This window comes from Amia ocellicauda, chromosome 2 (assembly GCF_036373705.1).
Source record: "Amia ocellicauda isolate fAmiCal2 chromosome 2, fAmiCal2.hap1, whole genome shotgun sequence".
NCBI classification, from domain to species: domain Eukaryota; kingdom Metazoa; phylum Chordata; class Actinopteri; order Amiiformes; family Amiidae; genus Amia; species Amia ocellicauda.
In genome coordinates, this window is record NC_089851.1 from 38235574 (window position 1) to 38262248 (window position 26675).

Consider the following 26675-nt stretch of genomic DNA (forward strand, 5'->3'; position numbering starts at 1 on the left):
GTGTGTATATATATGTGTATATATATATATATATATATATATATATATATATATATATATATGTGTGTGTGTATATGTATGTATACTGCAGACAGTTTTTCCAGGAACTTTAGCATTCAAGTTTATTTTGCTTTTGTATAGTTGTGTGTATTTGCTGAATTACACTGTGATTTTTTTTTTTTTCTTTGGGAGGGAGCTCATTACATCCAGCTATCTTTCAAGTAATGATTATTTTGTCTGAATTACACAGCAAAGGGGTATATCTCTCAGTTGCACTTGCTCCAGTGTGTTTATCGCTGTGAGAGTTTGTCCACACACTGAAACACTATTGAACACTGTCCCTCCCTGTAATTACTTTGCTGTTTTATATTATATTCTATGTTGTCGGGGTTCAATGGACACCTCATTACAGAAGCTCAGTTTTATTTATATTTGTGTTTTTAGGGGTTCAACAGGCACCTCATTACAGAAGCCGTATTATTTTTTGTGCTTTTGTTTTACGAGTTTGGGGGAAATTTATTTTGGGTTTGTACTCCCGAGTGTGCATTTTCCCTCTTATTCAAGGATGTTTTGCCAATATTATGTGTAAATCAAATGGCAGATGATACTAAAGCAAAATGTTCAATAAGCACCTTATTAGATTATAAACATATATATGCTTGCTGTTAATTTATCAAGCTTGTTTTAAGCGTGTCTTGTGAAAGAGGCTTTATTGAATCAGCGACTTAGATCGGTTTTACTTTAGCAAGGCAAAGAATCCTACCTAATGTGTTGTGCACTAACAGAGGTTTTCAATCCTGGTCCCAGGGGATCCCATATATATGCATTGTTTTCAGTGGATCAAGTCAGTGGTATAGAAGTTGAATGTTATACCAGATGCACAGTAATTGTGTGAATTGTGCAGATTTTTTACTGTTTTTCCAAGTAGGCCTATGTCTTTCTCCCTTTCCTTTGTATTGTAGATGCCAAATCTAAAATCCAGTCCAATCCATATTGTACCTAGTGTTTATGTAGTGTTGTTTTAATAGTCACTTTTTTCTGGAAATTTCCACAATGGTGCTGATGGTAATTGAAATTAATAATCATTATGATGCGTATCCCTCTCATTTCACCAATCTTAAATGTAACTTGATGGGAGATAAAACACCAGCATATATACAGTATTATCTTTACTTGCTTTTTCTAATCTCTTGTGTTTGTTAGGCCTCTTCCAGATGAGCCAAAGCGCATTAAGGCTACTCTGAATGGTGACTGTTCACTTACTATGGGCGAAGAGCTGACTGCAGATATCTGTAAGTAAATTGTTTGGAAATGCAAATGTTGAATATTTCTAATTTTAGTTTTTGCCTTTTAAATCTTTATTTACTGATACTAGAGCACATTTAGTAAAAGAATGGTTTGCATGTGTGGTGTAAATTGTGATTGCTTCTAATTTTCTTTACTCTAGATTTGGAAATTACAGACCAGTATGGGAATAAAACAAATGTATTGTCATCATCTGCTGTGAATTCAGTTGGTGTTTCTTCTGAAGGGCTTGATAAATCCAGTTTACAAGTTATCTGGCAGGTAAAGTATCATAAGCAGCCTATCAGAAAATGAATTTGCCAATTATTTCTCCTCACACTTGGTATACTGTAAGTTTGATTTCATCTTTTTTTTTTTGTTAATTTACTTTTGAATATTACTTATTTTGTGAATTTAGAACATTGAGATTCTCTTTTTGAGAAAATGTTTTAGCACACGCTTTTTTTTTTTTTTTTTTTTTTTTTTTTTTTACAAATATAGGAAAGCTTGCAGTTAATTGTGATCAAAGGAATAAAGTTCACTCCCATAGCTCCTGGATCCAAAGAGCTGTGTTTTGCTTGGCGAAGCTTTGTGGAGTACATGCGTGTTAATCTGATTGCAGGACCCCCTGCACAGCTGCAATTTGTTGACTGGCCAAAGGCCGACAAGGTAACGAGTTTGTGTGTTTGTGGGGGGGGAGGGGATGTGTGTGTACATGTATATAATCTGTGTTTCTCTCTCTCTCTCTTATATATATATATATATATATATATATATATATATATATATATATATATATATATATATATATATATATATATATATATATGTACACATGTGTACCCGTTTGCATAAAATGCAGACACTCAGGCTTTTTGTTTTTGCTTGTGCTTCAAGATACATACACTAACTTAAACTATATACTTTTAAAAATATATAGTTTTATACATTTCAATAATGATTTTGTATTCAACAATGAGATGTGGCACAGATGGACACGCCTTCTCTCTGTAGTGTATTGAGGTTTTTAAACTGCAAATCAAAGTTTTTTTTACACATTGCGAATGAAATGTCCTTTTGAAAAAAAGGAAAACAAACTTCAGACCCAACACACGTTGATTACATTATTCTGTACCAAAGAACAGAGTTATCAACATCAATACAACATAAAAATGTATAAATGTTTTAAGATTGACTAGTTCTGCTGTAAAAAGCATTGTTATAAGCAACCAAGATTAGTTTTTTGGCAGGTGAGAGAATTAGTATGACAGATAGTAATCAAATGTACTGTTGCATTTGATCCAGATAACAAATGGAAATTTTAAAGCACCTATTGTATTAAGGCATGTGGCAAGTCTTGAGGTTACGTATTCAGTTGATTGTGTTGAAATCTTTACAACTGTTGCCACTGTGTGAAATATTTGTAGCCAAAGTTTGCAATCAGCTGTTCTGATGTATATGTATGTGTGTGTGATATTTTATGTATACAGTGAGGGGAAAAAAGTATTTGATCCTCTGCTGATTTTGTACTTGGTGGCAAAACCCTTGAAAAATCCAGAAAAACGCATTTCAAAAAAGTTATATATTGATTTGCATGTTAATGAGGGAAATAAGTATTTGACCCCTTCGACTTAGTACTTGGTGTCAAAACCCTTGTTGGCAATCACAGAGGTCAGACGTTTCTTGTAGTCGGCCACCAGGTTTGCACACATCTCAGGAGGGATTTTGTCCCACTCCTCTTTGCAGATCCTCTCCAAGTTATTAAGGTTTCCAGGCTGACGTTTGGCAACTCGAACCTTCAGCTCCCTCCACAGATTTTCTATGGGATTAATGTCTGGAGACTGGCTAGGCCACTCCAGGACCTTAATGTGCTTCTTCTTGAGCCACTCCTTTGTTGCATTGGCTGTGTGTTTTGGGTCATTGTCATGCTGGAATACCCATCATCCACCCATTTTCAATGCCCTGGCTGAGGGAAGGAGGTTCTCACCCAAGATTTGACGGTACATGGCCCCGTCCATCGTCCCTTTGATGTGGTGCAGTTGTCCTGTCCTCTTAGCAGAAAAACACCCCCAAAGCATAATGTTTCCACCTCCATGTTTGACGGTGGGGATGGTGTTCTTGGGGTCATTCCTCCTCCTCCAAACACGGCGAGTTGAGTTGATGCCAAAGAGCTCGATTTTGGTCTCATCTGACCACAACACTTTCACCCAGTTCTCCTCTGAATCATTCAGATGTTCATTGGAAAACTTCAGACGGGCCTGTACATGTGCTTTCTTGAGCAGTGGTACCTTGCGGGCGCATTTAGGTAATTGATGCATATAATCTATTAACATGTCTATTTTTGAAAGCATTCTTACTTTACAGCATTTTTCACACCTGCCTAAAACGTTTAAACAGTACTGTATGTATATATATATATATGTGTGTGTGTGTGTGTGTGTGTGTGTGTGTGTGTGTGTGTGTGTATGTATATATATATATATATATATATATATATATATATATATATATATATATATATACACTCACCTAAAGGATTATTAGGAACACCATACTAATACTGTGTTTGACCCCCTTTCGCCTTCAGAACTGCCTTAATTCTACGTGGCATTGATTCAACAAGGTGCTGAAAGCATTCTTTAGAAATGTTGGCCCATATTGATAGGATAGCATCTTGCAGTTGATGGAGATTTGTGGGATGCACATCCAGGGCACGAAGCTCCCGTTCCACCACATCCCAAAGATGCTCTATTGGGTTGAGATCTGGTGACTGTGGGGGCCAGTTTAGTACAGTGAACTCATTGTCATGTTCAAGAAACCAATTTGAAATGATTCGACCTTTGTGACATGGTGCATTATCCTGCTGGAAGTAGCCATCAGAGGATGGGTACATGGTGGTCATAAAGGGATGGACATGGTCAGAAACAATGCTCAGGTAGGCCGTGGCATTTAAACGATGCCCAATTGGCACTAAGGGGCCTAAAGTGTGCCAAGAAAACATCCCCCACACCATTACACCACCACCAGCAGCCTGCACAGTGGTAACAAGGCATGATGGATCCATGTTCTCATTCTGTTTACGCCAAATTCTGACTCTACCATCTGAATGTCTCAACAGAAATCGAGACTCATCAGACCAGGCAACATTTTTCCAGTCTTCAACTGTCCAATTTTGGTGAGCTTGTGCAAATTGTAGCCTCTTTTTCCTATTTGTAGTGGAGATGAGTGGTACCCGGTGGGGTCTTCTGCTGTTGTAGCCCATCCGCCTCAAGGTTGTACGTGTTGTGGCTTCACAAATGCTTTGCTGCATACCTCGGTTGTAACGAGTGGTTATTTCAGTCAAAGTTGCTCTTCTATCAGCTTGAATCAGTCGTCCCATTCTCCTCTGACCTCTAGCATCAACAAGGCATTTTCGCCCAGAGGACTGCCGCATACTGGATGTTTTTCCCTTTTCACACCATTCTTTGTAAACTCTAGAAATGGTTGTGCGTGAAAATCCCAGTAACTGAGCAGATTGTGAAATACTCAGACTGGTCCGTCTGGCACCAACAACCATGCCACGCTCAAAATTGCTTAAATCACCTTTCTTTCCCATTCAGACATTCAGTTTGGAGTTCAGGAGATTGTCTTGACCAGGACCACACCCCTAAATGCATTGAAGCAACTACCATGTAATTGGTTGGTTAGATAATTGCATTAATAAGAAATTGAACAGGTGTTCCTAATAATCCTTTAGGTGAGTGTATATATATATATACACTCACCTAAAGGATTATTAGGAACACCTGTTCAATTTCTCATTAATGCAATTATCTAACCAACCAATCACATGGCAGTTGCTTCAATGCATTTAGGGGTGTGGTCCTGGTCAAGACAATCTCCTGAACTCCAAACTGAATGTCTGAATGGGAAAGAAAGGTGATTTAAGCAATTTTGAGCGTGGCATGGTTGTTGGTGCCAGACGGGCCGGTCTGAGTATTTCACAGTCTACTCAGTTACTGGGATTTTCACGCACAACCATTTCTAGGGTTTACAAAGAATGGTGTGAAAAGGGAAAAACATCCAGTATGCGGCAGTCCTGTGGGCGAAAATGCCTTGTTGATGCTAGAGGTCAGAGGAGAATGGGCCGACTGATTCAAGCTGACAGAAGAGCAACTTTGACTGAAATAACCACTAGTTACAACCGAGGTATGCAGCAAAGCATTTGTGAAGCCACAACACGTACAACCTTGAGGCGGATGGGCTACAACAGCAGAAGACCCCACCGGGTACCACTCATCTCCACTACAAATAGGAAAAAGAGGATACAATTTGCACAAGCTCACCAAAATTGGACAGTTGAAGACTGGAAAAATGTTGCCTGGTCTGATGAGTCTCGATTTCTGTTGAGACATTCAGATGGTAGAGTCAGAATTTGGCGTAAACAGAATGAGAACATGGATCCATCATGCCTTGTTACCACTGTGCAGGCTGGTGGTGGTGGTGTAATGGTGTGGGGGATGTTTTCTTGGCACACTTTAGGCCCCTTAGTGCCAATTGGGCATCGTTTAAATGCCACGGCCTACCTGAGCATTGTTTCTGACCATGTCCATCCCTTTATGACCACCATGTACCCATCCTCTGATGGCTACTTCCAGCAGGATAATGCACCATGTCACAAAGGTCGAATCATTTCAAATTGGTTTCTTGAACATGACAATGAGTTCACTGTACTAAACTGGCCCCCACAGTCACCAGATCTCAACCCAATAGAGCATCTTTGGGATGTGGTGGAACGGGAGCTTCGTGCCTTGGATGTGCATCCCACAAATCTCCATCAACTGCAAGATGCTATCCTATCAATATGGGCCAACATTTCTAAAGAATGCTTTCAGCACCTTGTTGAATCAATGCCACGTAGAATTAAGGCAGTTCTGAAGGCGAAAGGGGGTCAAACACAGTATTAGTATGGTGTTCCTAATAATCCTTTAGGTGAGTGTGTGTATATATGTATATATATATATATATATATATATATATATGTGTGTGTATATATATGTATATGTATATGTGTATATATATGTATATGTGTGTATATATATATATATATATATATATATATATATATGTATATGTGTATATATATATGTATATATGTGTATATATGTATATATATGTATATGTATATATATATATATATATATGTGTGTGTATAGCTTTGTGTATATATATGTGTGTTTATATATACATTATATATGTGTATAATACATATTATAAATTTTCATAAAAAATATTTTTTTATTTGAACAGCATCTAATGGTGGTTAATGGGAAGGAATTTGAGAAGCCGTTTACTCTTCAGTTGTGTGATCAATGGGCCAATCCAACCTGTGACCCACAGGTCAAAGTGGTACTTTTAAAGGATAACTTGTTAAAGGTATGTCACAGATGCATAAACAAGTTACTAATAAATATGAATGTCTCTGTCTTACATTTCCAAAACATATTTAATAATAAATCCCTTATGTAGAGCTTTATTTTCCAGAGAGAATTGTTATTGTTAAATCTTTTCGTAAAACTAAAAATACAGAATTAACATACTTGGATCTTTCTTTTCAGATGGCACCTGTGCCACAGCCACAAAAAGTCGACAAAAATGGTAGAGCTACCTTTGCAGCGTATCGAGTGTATGCACCTAAGTAAGTATTGTAATAAAGAACCGGTAATTGGTAAAATACACTTCTCCTAATCAAAGATGCTTTTAAGCATATGTGGTTAAACTAATTGTAAGGTACACCTTAATTTCATAGAGGCACTCGTGTGATTGAAAGTTGTTTCCTTGTAATAGTTTAATTCCTTTTATTTGATTTTGATCATTTTCAGGTGATACTACTTTTTTAATTTCCATTCTTAGCAACCTTAACTACAACCTTAACTAATAATAATGCATATGTATTACTTGAATAATGTTTTTTTTAATTAGAAAATATATTTCTCTTTACATTTTAGGGGTGAATACAACATAACATTTCAAGGCATATTAAATAAATCCACTTTAGAGGGACCTTCTGTGAAAATCAATGTTCTCCCAGACTCCACTAAACCTGTGAAACTCTTGGTAGAGTACGACCAAGATGCAGTGTTCCCTGCGGGAGGTTTTTTAACCGGTATTTTATCCCCTATTATTTTTGTGATCAGTTTTCATTTTGGCTTCCCTCACTTTTATACATATTTTTGTCTGCCTAAAGTTTATATTCATGCATCAACCTACATCAACTGGAGTAACATTTCAAAAGATCTATCCACGACCTTTTCAATCTTCCATAAAAATTGTACCCAAGACACTTATGAATAGAATTGTAGCTCAGTGTGCAGATCTGTGACAAATTGACAAATTCCTTTCACATAGTTTAGCTACATCCTTCAACATACCACTTACGCTGAAGTTGTATGTTTTACCTTTTTTTTTTTTTTTTTTCTCTCCATCACAGATTTTTGTTTTATATAGCCCTGGAGTCTTGCTCACTGACTTATTTTAAAAACCCAGAAACCTAGATCTGTTATATAGGGCCCTTTATTTTGCCCAAATTATTTGAGCTGTAATTCATTCATCATCCTACAGGTCTCACTGTATCCCCTTCATGAACCTAAGCAAAAATAAAGGAAACAACACATCAAGCTCTGGTTAATTAGTATAAGCAAAATATAATTGTATTTTTTGCTATTCAGTAAATATATTACAATAAATATTGACACTGCTGGATTTTGCAAATGGTATCAAACAACCATGTTAAGCCCTAAAAATTTACATCCTGGCAATGTTTGATATGAAATGCTATATATTTAATAAATTAAGAAATCACACGTTTTCTCTCAGGTGATTTGAATACTGGTCATATATATGTTACCATTTTGCATAGGATTTGACAGTCTTAAATCATGACAAGGTGAATCATGACATGGGTATATTTCTTTTACCCTCTTGAAGTGTATCTATTTATAATCTGTAATTTCTAGTGTTCACAGTGACTGTTCTGTCAGAAGATGGCAATGGAATGAGGAATTTGAATCCAGCTATGATGTCAATGCAGATGTGGAAAGGTCGGACTTCTGGCACACGACCTCCAGAACATGTAAGTCTGTTAGCAGCAGATTCACATCGAACACTGTGGCTTTACGACACTATTTGCTCTTTTCATTCAATGTTCAGGCTGATTATAGTGTTAATAAATTTAAACAAATTAAAGTGAAGTCACATCATATTTAAATGTTGGGCCTTATCTTTTTATTGCTGAAATAGGGATGCACCGAAATGAAAATTAAATAGTCTAAATGAGCTTTTACTATTTTGTCTTGCTTTTCAAAGACAAGATCAATTACAAAACTACAATTTTAAAACATTTATTTAACATTTCAGCAGACATCATACCAACAAAGCACAATATTACTTAAAATGAATAAATTAGTAAAATAAACATATTTTAATACTTTGAGCACCCCCTTCTTGATAACTGACTGAGGGTGCATAAATGTGTGGTAAACATGTTAAAAGGTGGCAATTATTTAGGTAATTCATCAATCACTATAACAAAAGCTAATTGCACACCTGTATAGACTAGACAGGTGTGTATCAGGGAAAAGGAAAAAATGCTCCCCCACAGTTTCTACATGCAAGTGTTATAAGGTCTTCTATCAAAAAAACACCACATTCTGTTGAATTATACTACTTGCTAGTAGAGGCGAGAGCATCGTTTTCAAATTAATCAATCACATATGCAATAACATGGCAGCTAATGGGGATCTGTATAAACACACTAACAAATGAGAAGGGGTGTTATATGGTGACACATTATTGCTCTTCATACTCCTCTTCCTCTTCAGTGCTATTCCCTTCTCTGGGCCTCTGCACATCATGAAAAGGATTTCATTGGATTGGCTAGATATTCAGAGTCACGGTCTGTGATTGGGTAAAAAATATATAATCTCTAGGGATGATGACAGACAGTGACGTCCTTTCTATGGTCAATACCACACGCCGGGCATAGACGCAATGTAAACAAACTGCACACTTCTCTTCAGCAGAATCTCCGCTACGCAGCAGAAAATGCACATGTCTCTATCGCAAATCGTTTCAACACAAATTAATATGTTGTAATTGATGCAATTGATGAATACTTATCTAACACAACAACTTTGTTAAATAAATATCTATGTAAAAATAAATTATTAGATGATGTATGGAAATGGTATGATAACAGCAGACCTGTTAACTCTCACGCACCTCGTGTCAGACTCTTGTATTATTGTACCGAAATTTTTGCGACTTTTTATTGTCACGATTTCAAATCAACTATAAAGGTTGTGACTTTGTTTTATAAAGGAATATTATGCAATTACAGCTGTAATTGACCGAACAATACGGTTTTTTTTTCATTTTTTATACATTTTCATTCAGTTGCCAGCTTAGCAATGTGAGCTGCAATGAAAATGCCTGAGCAGTAGCGTCCTTGTGGCAATGTTTTCCAGTCAGAACAGCGAAATACAAAATGTATAAAACCTATAGCTAATTTATGCAGTCTACTTCACTAAACGATTGTTTTTTTTCCTGTCCAAACCACACTCAGACTGCCGCTCTGCGTTCAGAAACATAACTGTGCACTGGAGTTACATCAAATACAAAATAAATAGCAATAGCTGGCTGCTATTTGATCGTGTCATCAAAAACGTCATTGTTTGGTAAAATGTATTTGTTTTTTTCACTTATTCGGCCGAACACCGAAAGTGCTTTTTTTTTTTTTGCTATTTTCGTTTGAATAATTCCGGTTGCTGAACATTCGGTGCATCCCTATTATGAAAGTAAAATCTCTTACTCATGTTGCTAGATAAAATCAAATTTAACTTTTTATATTATATACTGCTGTGCAGTCAGTGTATAATTTTCTGGTTGGTTTTGTTATGGATTTTCCCCCAGCCATGACAGTTATGTTTGGAATCTAGTTTTATGAAGGAACTATGGCAACACAATCCAGTTTGAAATGGGTAAATATTGTGGTGTTAAATAAGTAATGCTACTGTGTACAGGTCAGCATGGTCATGACCCAGATATGATTAAGTTTATCCAGGGTTTTACATCAGCTTTTTCTTTTAACACTATATGATGTTTAGCTGGGAAGAAGTCCTATACGGAGAGCCTTAAACTGTCTTCATGGTTAAGAATGAAACAGTGGGCATTTGCCAATGGGATGTAACCTGTTCATTGCAGTTGAAATAATAGTAATGTTATCAGTGAAATATAAGATAAGTATCTTCCCCACAATATTAATATACTCATAAAGCAGTGAGTCTGTTGACATGGATAGCTAATATGAATATTAAAATGCAACTTTTGGTCTTTAGTTAAGACACTTCAAGAATCGAGGGCTGTGTTAACGGTATACAGGGGTTCCCGACAAAATTAGCATAGGCAAGGCGGTCTGTTACAGAATTGTCGACCGGGGGAGGCGGTGGGGTGCAAGTGGTTTGTCTAGCGTATCCATAGGTGCTGTCCCCCCCTATATTGACAGCATCTTGTATCCCCCCCATTCGCCAACTGTTTTAAAACTCCAAATGCATGTCCCCCCTAGTTCTGAAACACAACCTATGCTGTGTCGGGTTGTTCACAGCCAACCCCCTGCCACCGTGGTAAATTCTCCAATGCTATATCCATACTGAAAAATGTGTCACTGGCACAGCCCTAATTGAATCCATGTTTGTATATTTATGAATACATTTATCTGAATCTCTTTGTCTTTGTAATAACTTAATTGCCACTTCCAGAACGGTTCTCAGATGAGTTCAATTATCGATTTATACCAGCATTTCCTTTCATTGGTATTGTTTTTGGTTTTCTTTTAGGCTGCCACACTCATGTGTAGCAAGCCAAAGGAAAATGAAAAAGAAGGCCGGTTTTATTTCAGGTGGGTTTTTAATTGTATTTCCTCATTCTGCAATGAATGCTGAATATTGGAATATTTATGAAAGCTACAATTTTTATTTTGTATTATTTGATATTGCTTCAGTAATTTCTTATGCAAGCTCTGATGAGCAAGACCAAATGCTAATTGGTTTTACTTCTCAATTGAATTAACATTGTGGAAAATCCCTTGCAATGCACAAAGGAGTCTCTTAGGACATTTGATGGAAAAGATGGGAATTGTCTATTGTATTAAAATGCATTAGTTTATTTTTTTCCTATAATTTCATAACTGGTTGCCAGCTTTGTCCCTCTTGAAATCCCTTATTTGGAAATGGCAAGAATAGGGCAACACACACTGCCAAATAGTAATAAAACGCCAAGTTCAAATTAAAATCTTGGTCCTGTTTAGTTTTTCAGAGAGTGTTTCATGAGTTAGGCTATTAGACTAGGTACGTTCTGGATGTATGCCTGTAGTAGGAATTATGCTTTTCAATAAAGGACTAACATATCATCCATTACTTTGTTTGTACAAACCATGACGAGCTTGGGGGCCCTCTAGTGAGACAATACTCGGATTGTGTAAAATCATGGTTCTTTTAACATGTAATTCCATGTAATGTGTCACTGCAATTTGAGAACGCAGACCTGATCACTTTCCATTCAAATCTTAAAAAAAAGTAATAATAAACAAACAGAGCAACTCTAGTTCTTTACGTCTACTTAAAATATAATAGAAATCATGAAGTAGAGCCTGCTAGAAGGGAACCTGACACTGTGCAGGGAAACGGCAAGTTTTGCAGTTTTATTTTGTATATATGTATTTATACACCATGTACCAACTTGGCCATTAACTCTTCACCTGATATGAATACCTCTGGGTGACCATATTGCTTAACCTTCTCAAAGTGTAGCTTTTTTTTTATTATTTGTATGTTTTTCATCAGAGACAAAATAATTCCAGATCGTGTGGGCGAGTACAGCATTCAGTTTTCATTTACAGTGGACAAAACGAGAATGTTATGGAGTGAACAGGTGAGTTTCTGTTCAAATCTTTGAATACTCAAATAGTTTCAAATGTAATACAAATATTTTAATACAATTGTTATGTAGGATTTCAGATTGTAAAATCACGTATCACTTCTCTAATCGTACGTTACTCATTCAATGTCAAGTGCAAATGCACAATTTTAGTTTGTCCCTGTTATGGATAGCATAGTCTTCAGTGCAGAGGCACTTTTATTTGAAATGCAAGATTGCTGAGGTTATAATTGTGAATTGCACTGTAAATATTGTAATGATGCTCTTACATTTCAAGAATTTGAATAAATATCACGAGTCCCAGGCCACAATTTTGGTGTACCAAGGCCGATGTCGAATGCTTCTAAATGGCTGACGAGCAAATCACAATCTCCGATTTATATGCGATTTGGTCATTCTCAAATCTGTCATGAGTGAATATAGAATGATGCCTTTACAGCCCTGTATAATGACCAGTAGTTCCAGTCATAAACTTAATACCCATATTTGCACAGTTATTGTGATGACAAATAACGAGACGTAATATTTGGATTGCACCTCAACTGAAAGAGAGCCTTAGGTAAAATTATACAGAAATAAAATATTTTTGCCCAGGATGTAAATTGATGTTTGGTACTTTTTAATTTGATTCCTTGTATAATTGCTATATACTTTTGTTAGTGTGTTTGCCTGTTTTGTAATCTTGCCCCTAAAGAAAGAATTAAAGTGCCATGCAGCTGGAGATGGGAGAAGCTTTAAGATATTAATTATAAACCTTTCACAAGCACTGTTACTGGGATACTGATAAATCTTCACTGTTTACTAATGAAGGTTTTTGTGGTAAAGATGTATGGTTACATTTGAAATTATATCCAGTTCAAAGATATTTATGTGTCATTAAAGTTATTTATATTTGATTCAGTGTAACAGGACAGGGTCATTTTCATAATATTAATTAAAGTATGTTTTGATTTCAGTTTGTAATAAATGTGGAGCCTAATGATCCAGTGAAATTGATGCCAGATGTCCAGCCGCCAACTCCAGTTGTTTCTAATATCCGTTCCATTGCCCTTCGGATATTAGTTAACAACCTGCGTCTTAAAATCATGGTAACTAGATATTTCTTGTTTGCTTTATTATTATTATAAAAGTATTTCATGTTGTGTAAAGGCCCAGTCACCACAACTCATTAGCTACATGATTATATGAAACATCCTCCGTCTGTGTGGGCCTCTGTGTTAGTATATATAATGGCCTAATTGCAAGAGAAACAATCTCAATACCATGAGAGCTACTCACTTCAGTGAGCCATGCCTAGATTATTTTTTTAGCAGTTCAACTCCTTGTAAATCCAGAAGGACACCATAGCTGCTCCTTAATAAACAAGTAGCAACGAACTGGCAATGATGCATGTTTCTGCTCAGGGGTTTTCTCTTAGTTCAAAATAGTTCAAACACACTGAAGTAATTATTTACCAAATTGTGTAGTTCTTGTTCACATCTCCACAAAATACAAAAGTTTGATACAGAATATCTTAATTTATTTTCTCTAATATACACCAGTTTAAAAGCTGTTTATTTGTATGACTGTTTTGTTAGAGTAGATTTAGCAAGTGATCAAGTAAGGGAACTGAATACAACTTGGCGAAATTGCCTACAAATGGAATTACTTTCATTTTCTTTTTTTCGTATGTGTCCGAGACTGAATCAGAACTGTGAATCCACCCACACATGGTAAATTATATTGTTTAGCAGGATTTTCTTCCACTTAATGGGTATCCGCTCTATAATTTAAAATCTGTCATTGTTAGGTCAGTCAAAGTTGTAATGCAGCTCATGTTGAATTTATGCTGTTTTTGGGTTGTTCTATTTTCCCTTGGTCATGGTCATGCTGTTTACTTGCTGTTAGCTTTGTAACAATCACCAGTAGGAACATGGTTTCAGAAGAACAAGGTGGATATTAACGCAACCCTGTGTGAAATAAAGTACAAAAGAGTCAACTTCAAAACACAATGATAGGTTTTGACATAGTGTTTACTAAGAGGCAAATCAGGGAAGAGGAGTTCACAGCAGCTGCATATATGCACCAAATTATGGAAGATTCAGTACTGTAAATGGCAAAGAAAAATGTTTCTGCCATCATTGACAACCTATTTTGGTAAATGTCAGTAATGTGTTATTGTTAGGAGATTGCAGAGATTCCTTGCAGTCAAATGAATCAGCATGGCTTCAAAGTTCTGTTTGGTTGCCCCTTTGTTGATTATTTTAGCAGAATTCAAAAATAAATTAATATTTTGTTCTTTTACCTGGGTGGCTTTTTGGGGAATTGTTAAATTACCCCAACTGTGAATTACACTGAAGCTTTTATGTCTGCTGTTTTCAGGATGAGTATGACAACCCCACTGGTGCAAATCTAGATGGAAAAGTGGTGGTTACCATTAAGAGTCCTAATGAGACTGACATCGAAATCCCTCAATTTCAAGGGAAAGTCAGACAAGTACAGTTTAACCTCTCTAGAGGTTGTGCTGAGATTGTGGTAAGTTTGCTGTTCTGTAAAATCTGTTACCAAAAGAGTATAATTACATTTACAATGGATGTTGTTAATTGACTTTTGCTTTTCAGAATGACAGGTTGTACTGTTTCAAAAATCTATTCAAAATTGTATTGATAGCTTGATTCGTTTTTGGTCTCGGGTTATCAAAAGATCATAATTAGAATCAGTTTTAATCTTCGATTTATTGTGCTTGCTTTACAGATCTCACACTTTACATGTTCCTACATGTAATGTATTTTAAAATGTCCTGTATATTCTACACATGGATTGAGCTTAACCTATACTTAAGTGTGCTGTGGAACTTCCCTCATTTCAGAATCTCATTCTTGCTGAAAACAGCCCCGGCATCGACGGAACTGAATACATTCTGTTCTTCAATCCAGTTGTTCCTGGCTTTGTAAAAGAAAATGCTTTGAAACCATTTGAGCTTCCATTCATGTTTTCAAATGGTGAGCTACAGGTTTAGTCCTTTTTGTTGTATTTGGTTTTCCTTCAAATCTTTTAATGCTATAACCTTTCATCGTTTCATGTTTTAACCAATAGTAGACACTTTTTTTTGTTTGTTTGAGTGCTTTTGGCATACATACACCAAGTACTGTATGAAAAGTATATTATTTAACATGCACCGGTGTAAATCATTTAAGTGTATGTATGCATGTATATACATTTATATATGTGATCCCCCCAATTTTAGGGTCTCGAATGTATTTGAAAAAACTAACATAATCATTAATAGAATACTTGGTTGCAAAACGCCCCAAGAACAAGCAGGAACTAAAGACAGCTGCAGTGCAGGCCTGGCAGAGCATCACCAGGGAAGACACCCAGCATCTGCTGATGTCTATGGGTTCCAGACTTCAGGCAGTCATTGACTGCAAAGGATTTGCAACCAAGTATTGCAACTCACAATTTAATTCATGATGAGTTTGTCCAAATACTGTTGATCCCCTAAAATTGGGGGGGCCACATATATAAATGGGTGTAATTCCTACACCATTCACCCAATTTGAATGTAACTACCCTCAAATTAAACATATTTTTTCCTTTCAAATCCATTGTGGTTGTGTACAGAGCCAAAATGATAATAATTATGTCACTGTCCAAAGATTTATGGACCTAATTGTGTGTATATATTGTAACAATGTTTGTGTGTGTATATATATGTGTGTGTGTGTATGTGTGTATATATATATATATATATTTTATTTATTTTTTAATATCCCTTTTCAGATTGTAAGAAGCAGCAGCAAATTGCAGCCTTAACACGGGAGAAAGACCAAATTACCCAGTCTGTTGTTGCTTACAAGAGTTTGTTTGACACAAACAATCAACTAGTCACAGAGTTGAAATGTAAGTTATTCATTCAGCAAAGAAAATTATCATACCCAATAATTTCTAATTCAATGTCATAGTGATTAAGCCTTTTTTTTGTGTGTGGTTTCCATTTAGATTTTTTTTTTCCTACATATTTTGAGATTATTGTCATTCATGTGAGAGTCTCTTTGTGTTACTCAGGCAGTAATGACAGAGCCAGGCCAGTTTACATCTAATTCTAAATTATAGCTATGGTTTACATAATTAACTGCATTTTTGTTGTGCATATCTGTAGTAGCATTTAGCTTTTAACATGCATCATTTCAATTTCACTCCAAGGTACTGTTTATTTACATTATGCAGTTATTAATTGGTATTATCCTTTTGTACCATGGAAATTTCACTTACAATATCAACAATCAACTAATGGCCATTGATTAACCGATCCATTAATCGACTGACAGCCCTAGTTATAAATAGTAGTTATTTTCTGAGAACGTAGTCAAAGGTAAATGCTCATGTTACTTTTTTGTTTACATAGGCCAAGCCCGAGAAGCATCAGTAAAGGAGGTTCATCTCAAAACGGATCTGAGGAATATAGATATCGATGTGTCCCAGCTGACAGCTGTGAGTGTGGTCAAGCTCTACATAGCTTTCTTTTGTATGTGTGTTTTCAAAGACACGTGTACAGTTCCTTAACCATGTCTGTCAAATAGTGTATCTGTCACAAAGCTAATTTAGAAAAATAATGTTTATCCTCCAATTGTAAAGCACTAGTTTTTAAATTATTGTAGTTTAAAACTTGACTAATAATTTTTAATTAATTATTTTATAATTTCTATAATAAGCCCACCCTTTAAATATTTCACACTGCACAGCTCAAGATTTCTTTTTCTTTAATTTGCAGGTTGAACATATAGAAGTCATGATGAGAGTAAAGGCAGCAGAGCGTGAAAAGATAATGAAAGAGCCTCGCAGAATCTGCACAATCCCCAACACTTCTAAAGGAAACCCAGATGTCTTGGGAAAGGTATTTGCAGAACATTATGTGCTGCTTTTTTAATTGTTTGAAATGCTGAATTTACAGAACCTACAAACCGTACGGATATCAGAACTAGATGCACAGAGCTTGATTATTATATGTCCATTAGGATGAATTACAGAATGGCTATAGTTCTATATAGAGTAATGGATTGATCTGTGTTGTCTTGGCTCAGTCAGAGTGATCGGTGACAAATCTGTTTACTGTGTAAGTGAATCGGTTTGCAATGCATCATTTCATTCCAGAGTCTCATTGATAACAGGTTAAAAAAATATTTTAAGCTTCCCACTAAATAAAGGCTATGTATTAAATTTACAGACCGTTAGATGGTTAAAGAGAAGAAGTAGTGGTTTGTAATGCTGGGCTATAAGGTTTCTGCCAGAGGTAATTTATGTGGTATTTAATGTGTTAAATGGAAAAGGAGGAGGGGGGTTTGGGTGTCTCATTCTTTAGCTTTTAGTCTCATGTTTCAGTATTTTTAATAACATGTTGTAATAAAGTTGCGTAATTTATTTGGGGGGGAGGGGGGGGTTGTTTCGTGGTTTAATTGCTTATTTCATAGACTTAGTATCCTGAAAGAATGCAACTTTTGCCTAAAGCGTGTATGTATAGATAACCTCAAATTAGGTTTTTCTTTACATCTGTGCCCTGTGTAAATATGTCTTTAATTATTGGAGCCATCTGGTGTTTGAAACCACCCCAACAAAGCATGGCTTTTATTTGTTTGTTTTATTTTGTTTTCATTACCATTAAGCTTCCTGTTTTGCAATCGGAACCTATTTAATGTATTCAAACGGTGAATGTAACTGTCTTTCTGTAGCTGATTTTAACTTAATGACGTTATGAAACATGTCAATCCCAGTCAAATCTTTTTAACTACAGCACAAAGGATTATCAACAGTGGTAAACTAAATAGTTTGCATCTTATCCACCAAAATAAGACTCATTCTGAATTTTTAGATTGAAGTATGTATGTGAATGTATGTATGTGATTGAATGTATGTGAATAATGCATCACCTTACAGATTCTAATTACAGACCTCCTCACCCCTTTGTTTTTTCAGGTTTTTTTTTACTTTACAGTTTTAGGGTTTAATTAATATTGTATAATTATCCAGATTTCTTCATTTGTGTATGTTGGGGGGAATTAATCTAATGCATGTCTTTATTAGTTTTAAGAGTTTCATTCAGTGGCTAATTCAGTTTGTGAGTGCATTCTCAAATACTGGTTGTGTTGGTGGTTTTTTCCTGTTTGAGGATTTGCATTTCATTTTTATTCCTTATTTTTTTTAGTATGAAAATGATTAGTATTTTAGTATAATCCTGAGAGATCATTTTAAATGTTCCCCACTTGAAGTTTATACCATATGTGGGAGAACTTATTAAACTTTTTTCAGTACAGTTATGCCTTTCTCCTCATAGATGTAAGTACTGCTATGAAACATATTATACCAAACATTGTAAATCATGAACTGTAGGACAGATAGATTTGTGGTTAAGCAGCACACCATGCAGTAGCTTGACTTTAAAAAACACTAAGAGGAATTCAACAGACCAATATTTTGGACACGCTTAGGACACAGTCGGAAGATGTTCTAATTGGTCAGGTGGTAATACTGTGGACAACATCAGCTGTTTTGTTTAAAATAGAGGTCCACTGTTTTTCTAAAACCAGCTCAGCCTTGCTCAGAAAAGCTCCCACTGCAGGCTGGTGCATTTACAAGTTGGGAAAACATACTATATTTAATACATTTAATTTATATCCATTTAAAACCAATCATTTCAACAATTGTGAAGAAATAATTTAAATTCTGTAGTATTTGAAACCTACTACTTTTGCAGTTACATGGTCAGTTAATTAAAAAAAAAAAAATTAAGTTACTTTTTATTTAATTGCTACCTTATAAAATGTATAGTAAGCTGGAAAAAATGTATGAAACAAAATTACACCCTATTTTACTACTTTTGAAAATGTATTACAAGTAACTGAAAAAGGAAATTAGCAAGATTTAACAATGACTAAGATCTGTTACATTAATGCACTAAATATTTTTTACAAATGGTTTTGGGGAAAATTTAGTTTTTGTGCATTTTTGGAACAAGCACAATCATGCATCATTTATGTAATGAATGTACGCTCATAGTGCAATTTAAACGTGCATATGTAATCAACTCCATTGTGATGTTCATACATCTTAAAACATAACTAACCCACAGATTGCTCACTTGGCCCATGTTGCGGACAATGAAGCTGCAAAGGTGATCTCTTGGCACCTGGCAAGTGATATGGACTGTGTGGTCACACTGACCACTGATGCAGCTCGGCAGATCTTTAAGGACACCCAGGGAAGGCAGCAAGTGCTTCCTCTGGACACCATCTACAGGAAAAACCTTCCAGACTGGAACAAGTATGGCAGATTTGTTACCTTATTCAATTATATGCACAACATGTATACAATTCAAATAAATGTAAAACCTAGTTTGTTTTAAAATATTTCAACTGAATAGTTTAATCAGTACTGCCAATTAGTTATAATATTTCTAAGCAGGAGCCTTTGTCTAAGGCAACTTACAGTATATCACATTATAATTATCCATTTATACAGCTGTTCTTTACTGGACCAATCTAGTACAGTACCTTACCCAGGGGCAAAGTCCCCCACCTGGGCTTGAATTAATATTCATATTTCACTTGGGGCCGGATTAGTTGCGGCTTCATTTTTAGAAAGATGACACTTTCTTCTAATCATAAATGTAAGTACTATGATGAACAGGTTTATAGTTTTCTATTAGTGGGTGGGTCAAAGTTTTGCTTTAATTCGACCCATGGTGCCTGGAAGAGATCATATAAATACCTGGATTGAGCTTACAAAAATAATAAATATCATTTTTCTTTCACAGGTCCCTACCTCACATAAGGAATGGAAGGTGTTGCTTTGAACCTTTAGGAAATCCTGTATTTGTTCGGGATCTCCTGATTTTCCCAGAACATCTTCCAAACTGTAAAATAGGTGAGTCAGCAAATATTTCCTGTTGACTACTTACTTTTATTCTTTTACTTGTGTTAACTCAGTACTTTTATTTTTTTCAATCACTGAGCCATGTTTTGATCCATAAAGGCATAAAGGAAAGTAATTTTGTTCAGAATGTATTAAACGGAATTTCTGAAAGTTGATTTAATGACAACTTATCATGTTGATGTTAAACATTTTATTAAAGTGGTATTCTATGCAACAGATGCATCTGAAAATTAGAATTAAAATGAAATAATAAGGACCTTACTTTTGCATTTATAAGATTGTTTAATAAGTGTGCTTCATTCTTCAAAATTCTTCAACCAGGATTCCTCCAGACAGATTTGTTTTTAGTTTTTTGTTAAACTATGAGTGAAAGGCAGTGTGTTTATGCCTGGGGTTGGTGGTTGCTCTCCTCATGGTTAGTAATCTGCAGGCTTCTATGTGACTCTACTACTGCCCAGCATATTGGGCTGCTTCCAGCAAAGCTCAAGAGTTCATTCATTTAAAATAATTTTCTGTTATTTGCAATGTAAGTATAATATAATCAACATTTGGTGCCTTTTTGTAATAGTGATTTTTTTTTTTTGCCTTAAGCTGCATTTAGTTGAACATGTGTTGCTCAATTGTTATGTCTCATTGGGGGGTGCTTTGTTTAATGGCTGCCCGTTTCCTGCAATTCTCCCCAGTCTTTGGCATGCTCCTGGGAGACACCATTCTTCTGGATGACTTGGATGCTGCAAACCACTATAGGAAGGAGGTGGGTAAAATTGTCTACTTTATCAAGCTGTCATCAGTCAAGTACCACATTAAACCAGTGATGTATAGATCAATAATTTCCTCTGTTTTTACTTTAAAAGATGCCCACTTAATGGCTATTTATAAGAACAAGTAAACAATTGGGGGTGGGAATCAACATTAATGACTTGTCTTACTTATTTTTAATATGGTTAGTATGATAATTACAAATAGCGGCTTTTGTAGAGCTGGATTAACAAGCTCAATCTCCATCAATTAGATAAATACTTAAGAAATACCATTATCCCTTTGATATGTGGCTCTGGGTTAACAAACCTGAATTATATAATTGGTAATTCATAACAATGTGTACAAAAAACATCTAACTTTGTTGGGTATTCTTTCTTCTGGTTCATTAATACAATCTTAATTTAAAAGACAGATCAAAATTAAGGATTGTGTCATTTATGTATTTAGTTATGTATTTTTTTTACATCTTCAGGTTGTTAAACTGACACATTGTCCAACATTATTGACCCGGCAAGGGGACCGAATCCGTAGCAATGGGAAGTTTGGAGGCCTTCAAAACAAGGCACCGTCACTGGACAAGTTACGAGGGATGTACTTTGGAGCACCTCTGCCCCCATCATACCATAAACTGACGACACAAATTGGTAAGTACATTTTAAACAATGGAATTTACACTTTGGGGCATTTGTGCAGCAAACGTCTGTTTCAAATACTTAATGAAGATTAGTAACAGTTCCATTTGTATGTTAAGTAACATAACAGATGTGACAAACATGAGGAGACCATTCAGCCTATCATTCTTATTCAGTTGCTACTAACTTACAAATCAAAGTACCTCATCAAGATGCATTCTGATGTAACCCAATGAATCGGCTTCCACAATGTGGTTAGGTGTTTATATCATCGTCAACAACAGCCTTTACTGATCCGCTGCTGGGTGAAGGCCTCTCCAAGATGTTACCACTTCATTCGATTTACGCTCTTTTCCAGGTCATAGCAGCAAACTTCTTTCATCTTCTAGGTATTTTTTTCATCTCTTGGGATGCGAACCATTCTATAGCTTCCTTTGTCCATCTTTTCATCCATAGTTCTTGCAATGTGTCTGGCCCATTTGTCATTTTAACATTATCACTCTTTCAATTATGTCACATACTTTTGTTTGTTCACTGATCCATGTATTTGTTTTTCTGTCTCTTGTTATTTCCATGCTTCTTGGTGGTGTTTGCATTTTGTGTATCATTTTTGCACTTAGTGACCAGGTTTCAGAGACGTACATGAGCACTGGTAGTATGCATTGATCTAATACTTATTTTCTCTAGTCTCAAGTTTTGAGGGAGCATGCAATTTGTATGCTGATTGCAGCTCTCGTAACAATCCTGCAGTCAGGTCAAGACACTGGTGATTACGACAAGCCGATGAGCTGAGCTTCCTTGAGACGGTTTGTGCAGACATTCTTCAATTGTGCCAACCCACAGTTTCATCAGCTGTCGAGGTGGTTGGTCTCAGACAATCCCGCAGGTGAAGAAGCCGAATGTGGAGGGCTCGGGCTGGCATGGATACACGTGGTCTGCAGTTGGGAGGCCGGTTGGACTTACTGCCACATTCTCTAAAACGATGTAGAAGGCGGCTTATGGTAGAGAAATTAATGTTCAATTCTCAGGCAGCAGCTCTGGTGGACATTCCTGCAGTCAGCTTGTGAATTTCACGCTCCCTCAAGACTTGAGACATCTGTGGCATTGTGTTGTGTGACTAGAATACTCATTTTAGAGTGGCCTTTCATTTTCCCCAGCACAAGGTGCACCTGTGCATCATGCTGTTTAATCAGCTACTTGATCTGCCACACCTGTCAGGTGGATGGATTATCTTGGCAAAGGAGAAATGCTCAGAAACAGGGATATAAACAAATGTGTACACCCAATTTGAGAGAAATAAGTTGTGTGCTTATGGAAAATGAGATCTTTCATTTCAGCTCATGAAACATGGGACCAATACTTTACACGTTGAGTTTATATTTTTGATCAGTATATATATCTTATATAAATCTACATCCACACATGCATGCATACATATTGTGACACTGTCAGATACAATTCTCTCTAAACATCCAGATAATCAAAATGACAAAGAAAAGACGAAGCATGAATCCCAAAGAATAGTCAAAGTCCATAAATCAATGTCAATTACCAGGTCGTCTTTGTTCTCTCCTCCACCTTCCAGCTCCTATACACCACAATAAATGGTGCCAACTTTCTGCTTTTATGCAGGATACGGCCAATCAGGAGTATCCTACGGGTCAGGTGCTTCTATAGCATGATTAATCCTTCCAGGACTTCTGGGAGGTGCTGGCCTGGTAGTGCTGCACCTAGCACTAAAATATATACAATATATACACATACACCCTATCTGTTTTCTGCATCTACAGTATTTTATCCTTGATATACTTGCATTTTAATTTTACTATACATTTTTCTTCTGAGGACCTAGCTTCTGTATTAGTTTTGAAGTAGTTGTTTGGCTTAACATTGTTAATTCCTCTCAAGATTTTCTGTTCCTGAATCAACTGAATGAGAGTGACGCATGTTCCACTCCAAACAGACCATTACTCATTGTATGCAATGCCCCAGTGTTAAATTACACTGGGGGGGCAGCCCACTTTAAACTTGAAAACATGTTCTATCCCCTGCTCTCGTTCGCTAAGGCTAACGGCCATTCTTCCTCTATTCAACTAGGACTATAAATATTTCATTCCATATTGGGTAGAATTCATGTGGGGTAAAAAATAATATATTCTGAATGTATACAGTCCTCAGTTGTTCCTCTCTTGGGCATGAGTCCAACTGAAATAGATCAATAGTAATTTTATATTAATGGTAATAAGGTGAATACAGTTACGGAATAAACCGTGATCCATCTTCATATTTTTTGGTTTAATCCTTCTAATATTGCAATTAGTTGTATACCTGCCCTTTAGAATGTGCTAACTTCTTGGTGTTGCTTGCGACTTTGCTAAACCTTTTTGTTTTCCCCCAGAGTTTCTAAATTGTCAACGGCCTATGACTCTAATGCTATAAACCCTGTTATCTTGGCAGATCTCCTTCAGCAATATCGCACGGCGTTTATGAAGCTCAGAGATGTGAAGAGTGATATTGAAACTCACATGCAGTACCTCAAATCACCGGAGATGTTGAAGAAACGAGAAGAGCTCCAGTTGCAGGAGAAACAGCTCCAAGACATTGAAATGAAACTTGGTAAGTCATTGACTTTTAGAGGAGAACATTTGAGGTCATGATTAGCTGCATCTTTTACAAGATACTGCAAAAAAAATTATTTCATCCAACTGTATTAGCTTGCTTCTTGAAATTTTCAATCAGCTGTGGTCTGTGGCACTTCATCACTTATGTCTAACGTGAACCCTTGTCAGTAGGGATGCACTGAATGTTCGGCAACCGAAATTATTCGGCCGAAAATAGCAAAAAAGCACTTTCGGTGTTCGACCGAATAAATTTTACCGAACAATGATGTTTTTGATGATGTGATCAAATAGCAGCCAGCTATTGATATTTATTCTGTATTCGCTGTAACTCGAACACACAGTTATGTTTCTGAACGCAGAGCGGCAGTCTGAGTGTTGATTGTGGTTTGGAGAGGAAAAGTCAATCGTTTAGTGAAGTAGACTGTATAAATTAGCTAGCTAGATAGGTCTTATACATTTTGTATTTCGCTGTTGTGACCGGAAAACATTGCCACAAGGACGCTATTGTTCAGGCATTTTCATTGCAGCTCACATTGCTAAGCTGGCAATTGAATGAAAATGTATAAAAAATGAAAAAGAAAAACGTATTGTTCGGTCAATTACAGCTGTAATTCCAAAATATTCCTTTATTAAACCTTTATAGTTAATTTGAATTGTGACAATAAAAAGTTGTGAATGTCGGACCAATAATACAAGAGTCACACGAGGTGCGTGACAGTTGACAGGTCTGCTGTTATTATGCCATTTCCATACGTCTTCTATTGCATTTTTACATAGATATTTAACAAAGTTGTTAGATAAGTATTCATCAATTACTACGTATTAATTTATGGGGAAATGATAGAGATGTGCATTTTCTGCTGCATAGCGGAGATTCTGCTGAAGAGAAATGTGTGGGTTGTTTACATTGCATCTTGGCTGGCGTGTGGTACTGACCAATGGAAAGGACGTTACTGTCTGTCATCATTCCTAGAGATTTTTTTTTTTTTTTTTAACCCAATCACAGACCTTGACTCTATGAATATCTTGCCAATCCAATGAAATCCTTTTAATGACGTTCACAAACCCAGAGAAGGGAATAGCACTGAAGAGGAAGAGGAGTATGAAGAGCAATAATGTCATCATATAACACCCCTTCTCATTTGTTAGTGTGTTTATACAGATCCCCATTAGCTGCCATGTTATTGCATATGTGATTGATTAATTTGAAAATGATGCTCTCGCCTCTACTAGCAGGAGTTATAATTCAATAGAATGCAGTGTTTTGATCAAAGACCTTATAACACTTGCAAGTAGAAACGGTGTGAGAACATGTTTTTTTCTATCCAGATCCTTTTCCCTCATACACACCCGTCTAGTCTATACAGGTGTGCAATTTTATAGTTTTGTTATAGTGATTTGATTACCTGAATAATTGCCAAGTTTTAACATGTTCACCACACATTTATGCACCCTCAGTCAGTTATAGGCCTAATATAGATTACTCAAGAAGGGGGCTCAAAGATGGCCAAATAAAAATATTTGTATTTTACAAATTCATTTATTTTAAGTTTATATTGTCTGCTGGAATGTTAAAAAAAAAAAAAAAAAAAATCAGTGTTAAATAAATATTTTTAAATTGTAGTTTTGTAATTGATTTTGTCTTTGAAAAGCAAGACAAAATAGTAAAAAACACATTTAGACTATTTAGTTTATGCAATGGTGAAAAAATTGGCAAAATAATTGGCAAACAATGCGAAAAACCACATTTGGCCTTCGGCCAAGTGTTTCATTATATTCGGTTTCGGCTTCGGCCAAGAATTTTCATTTCAGTGCATCCCTACTTGTCAGGTTACTGAGACCTGTCTTATTGTTTGAATCAAAATGGCTGATCCAGTAGCTGAAGAAGGTGACAATTCAACCCTTGCTTCATTATTCTCTTATATTTCTTCGAAGCACAATTTGATAGAATCTTTATTAAATTAGTTTTGTTCCTCCATCCCAAGCATAAAAACTACCATGGAAATCTACAAGAGTTAACTAGAAGAGGTGACTCACTTAGTTCTTGTTCATCCAGTTTAGAGCTGGATGTTTTTTTCCAAAACAAAATCGGCACTAGTAAAACATCTCTGTAGTTGTGTAATAATGTTGTTTTTCATTAAATTGACAAATGTCTTTCATAATCCTGCAGTCCACTGAAACACTACTTCTCAGATCAGAAACTTTTTCTTGTTTTAAAATTTAAAAGAAAATTGCCTTTCAGTAAAATTAAATGTTCCCAACAGGTACATGCTCTAATAATTGTTCTCATATGCTTAGTTTCCATTGTATGGGCATATTATGTCATTCATATATTTGAAGAAAAAAACAAAACAAAAAATGCAAGCAAAATTTGGAAGAAGTACATGAATGTTCATTGTTTGTGGAAGTCACTGTCAATGTCAAATATAAATTGGGAGATAATTATACTGGGATACATAGGTATGGCAGATATTTAGCTTTTTTTTTGCACTTCACG

At 35.9% G+C, this 26675-nt stretch overlaps 1 protein-coding gene across 2 annotated transcripts in view; it reads left to right on the plus strand.

Moving 5' to 3' along the window:
• The window catches only part of smchd1 (structural maintenance of chromosomes flexible hinge domain containing 1), an 80350-nt gene that overhangs the window by 50430 nt on the left and 3245 nt on the right, over positions 1-26675 (plus strand). Inside the window, exons 27-46 of one of the 2 annotated variants that reach the window (XM_066723419.1) lie at positions 1204-1292; positions 1448-1566; positions 1786-1953; positions 6574-6699; positions 6882-6961; positions 7272-7429; positions 8280-8395; positions 11157-11218; positions 12162-12249; positions 13212-13343; positions 14617-14769; positions 15104-15236; positions 16018-16137; positions 16643-16728; positions 17009-17131; positions 19361-19551; positions 20045-20154; positions 20847-20917; positions 21398-21569; positions 24015-24173. In XM_066723419.1, coding sequence (XP_066579516.1) covers positions 1204-1292; positions 1448-1566; positions 1786-1953; positions 6574-6699; positions 6882-6961; positions 7272-7429; positions 8280-8395; positions 11157-11218; positions 12162-12249; positions 13212-13343; positions 14617-14769; positions 15104-15236; positions 16018-16137; positions 16643-16728; positions 17009-17131; positions 19361-19551; positions 20045-20154; positions 20847-20917; positions 21398-21569; positions 24015-24173 — 2456 coding nt within the window. The remainder of the gene's footprint in view (positions 1-1203; positions 1293-1447; positions 1567-1785; positions 1954-6573; positions 6700-6881; positions 6962-7271; positions 7430-8279; positions 8396-11156; positions 11219-12161; positions 12250-13211; positions 13344-14616; positions 14770-15103; positions 15237-16017; positions 16138-16642; positions 16729-17008; positions 17132-19360; positions 19552-20044; positions 20155-20846; positions 20918-21397; positions 21570-24014; positions 24174-26675) is intronic. The other variant, XM_066723420.1, reaches the window with a different exon arrangement.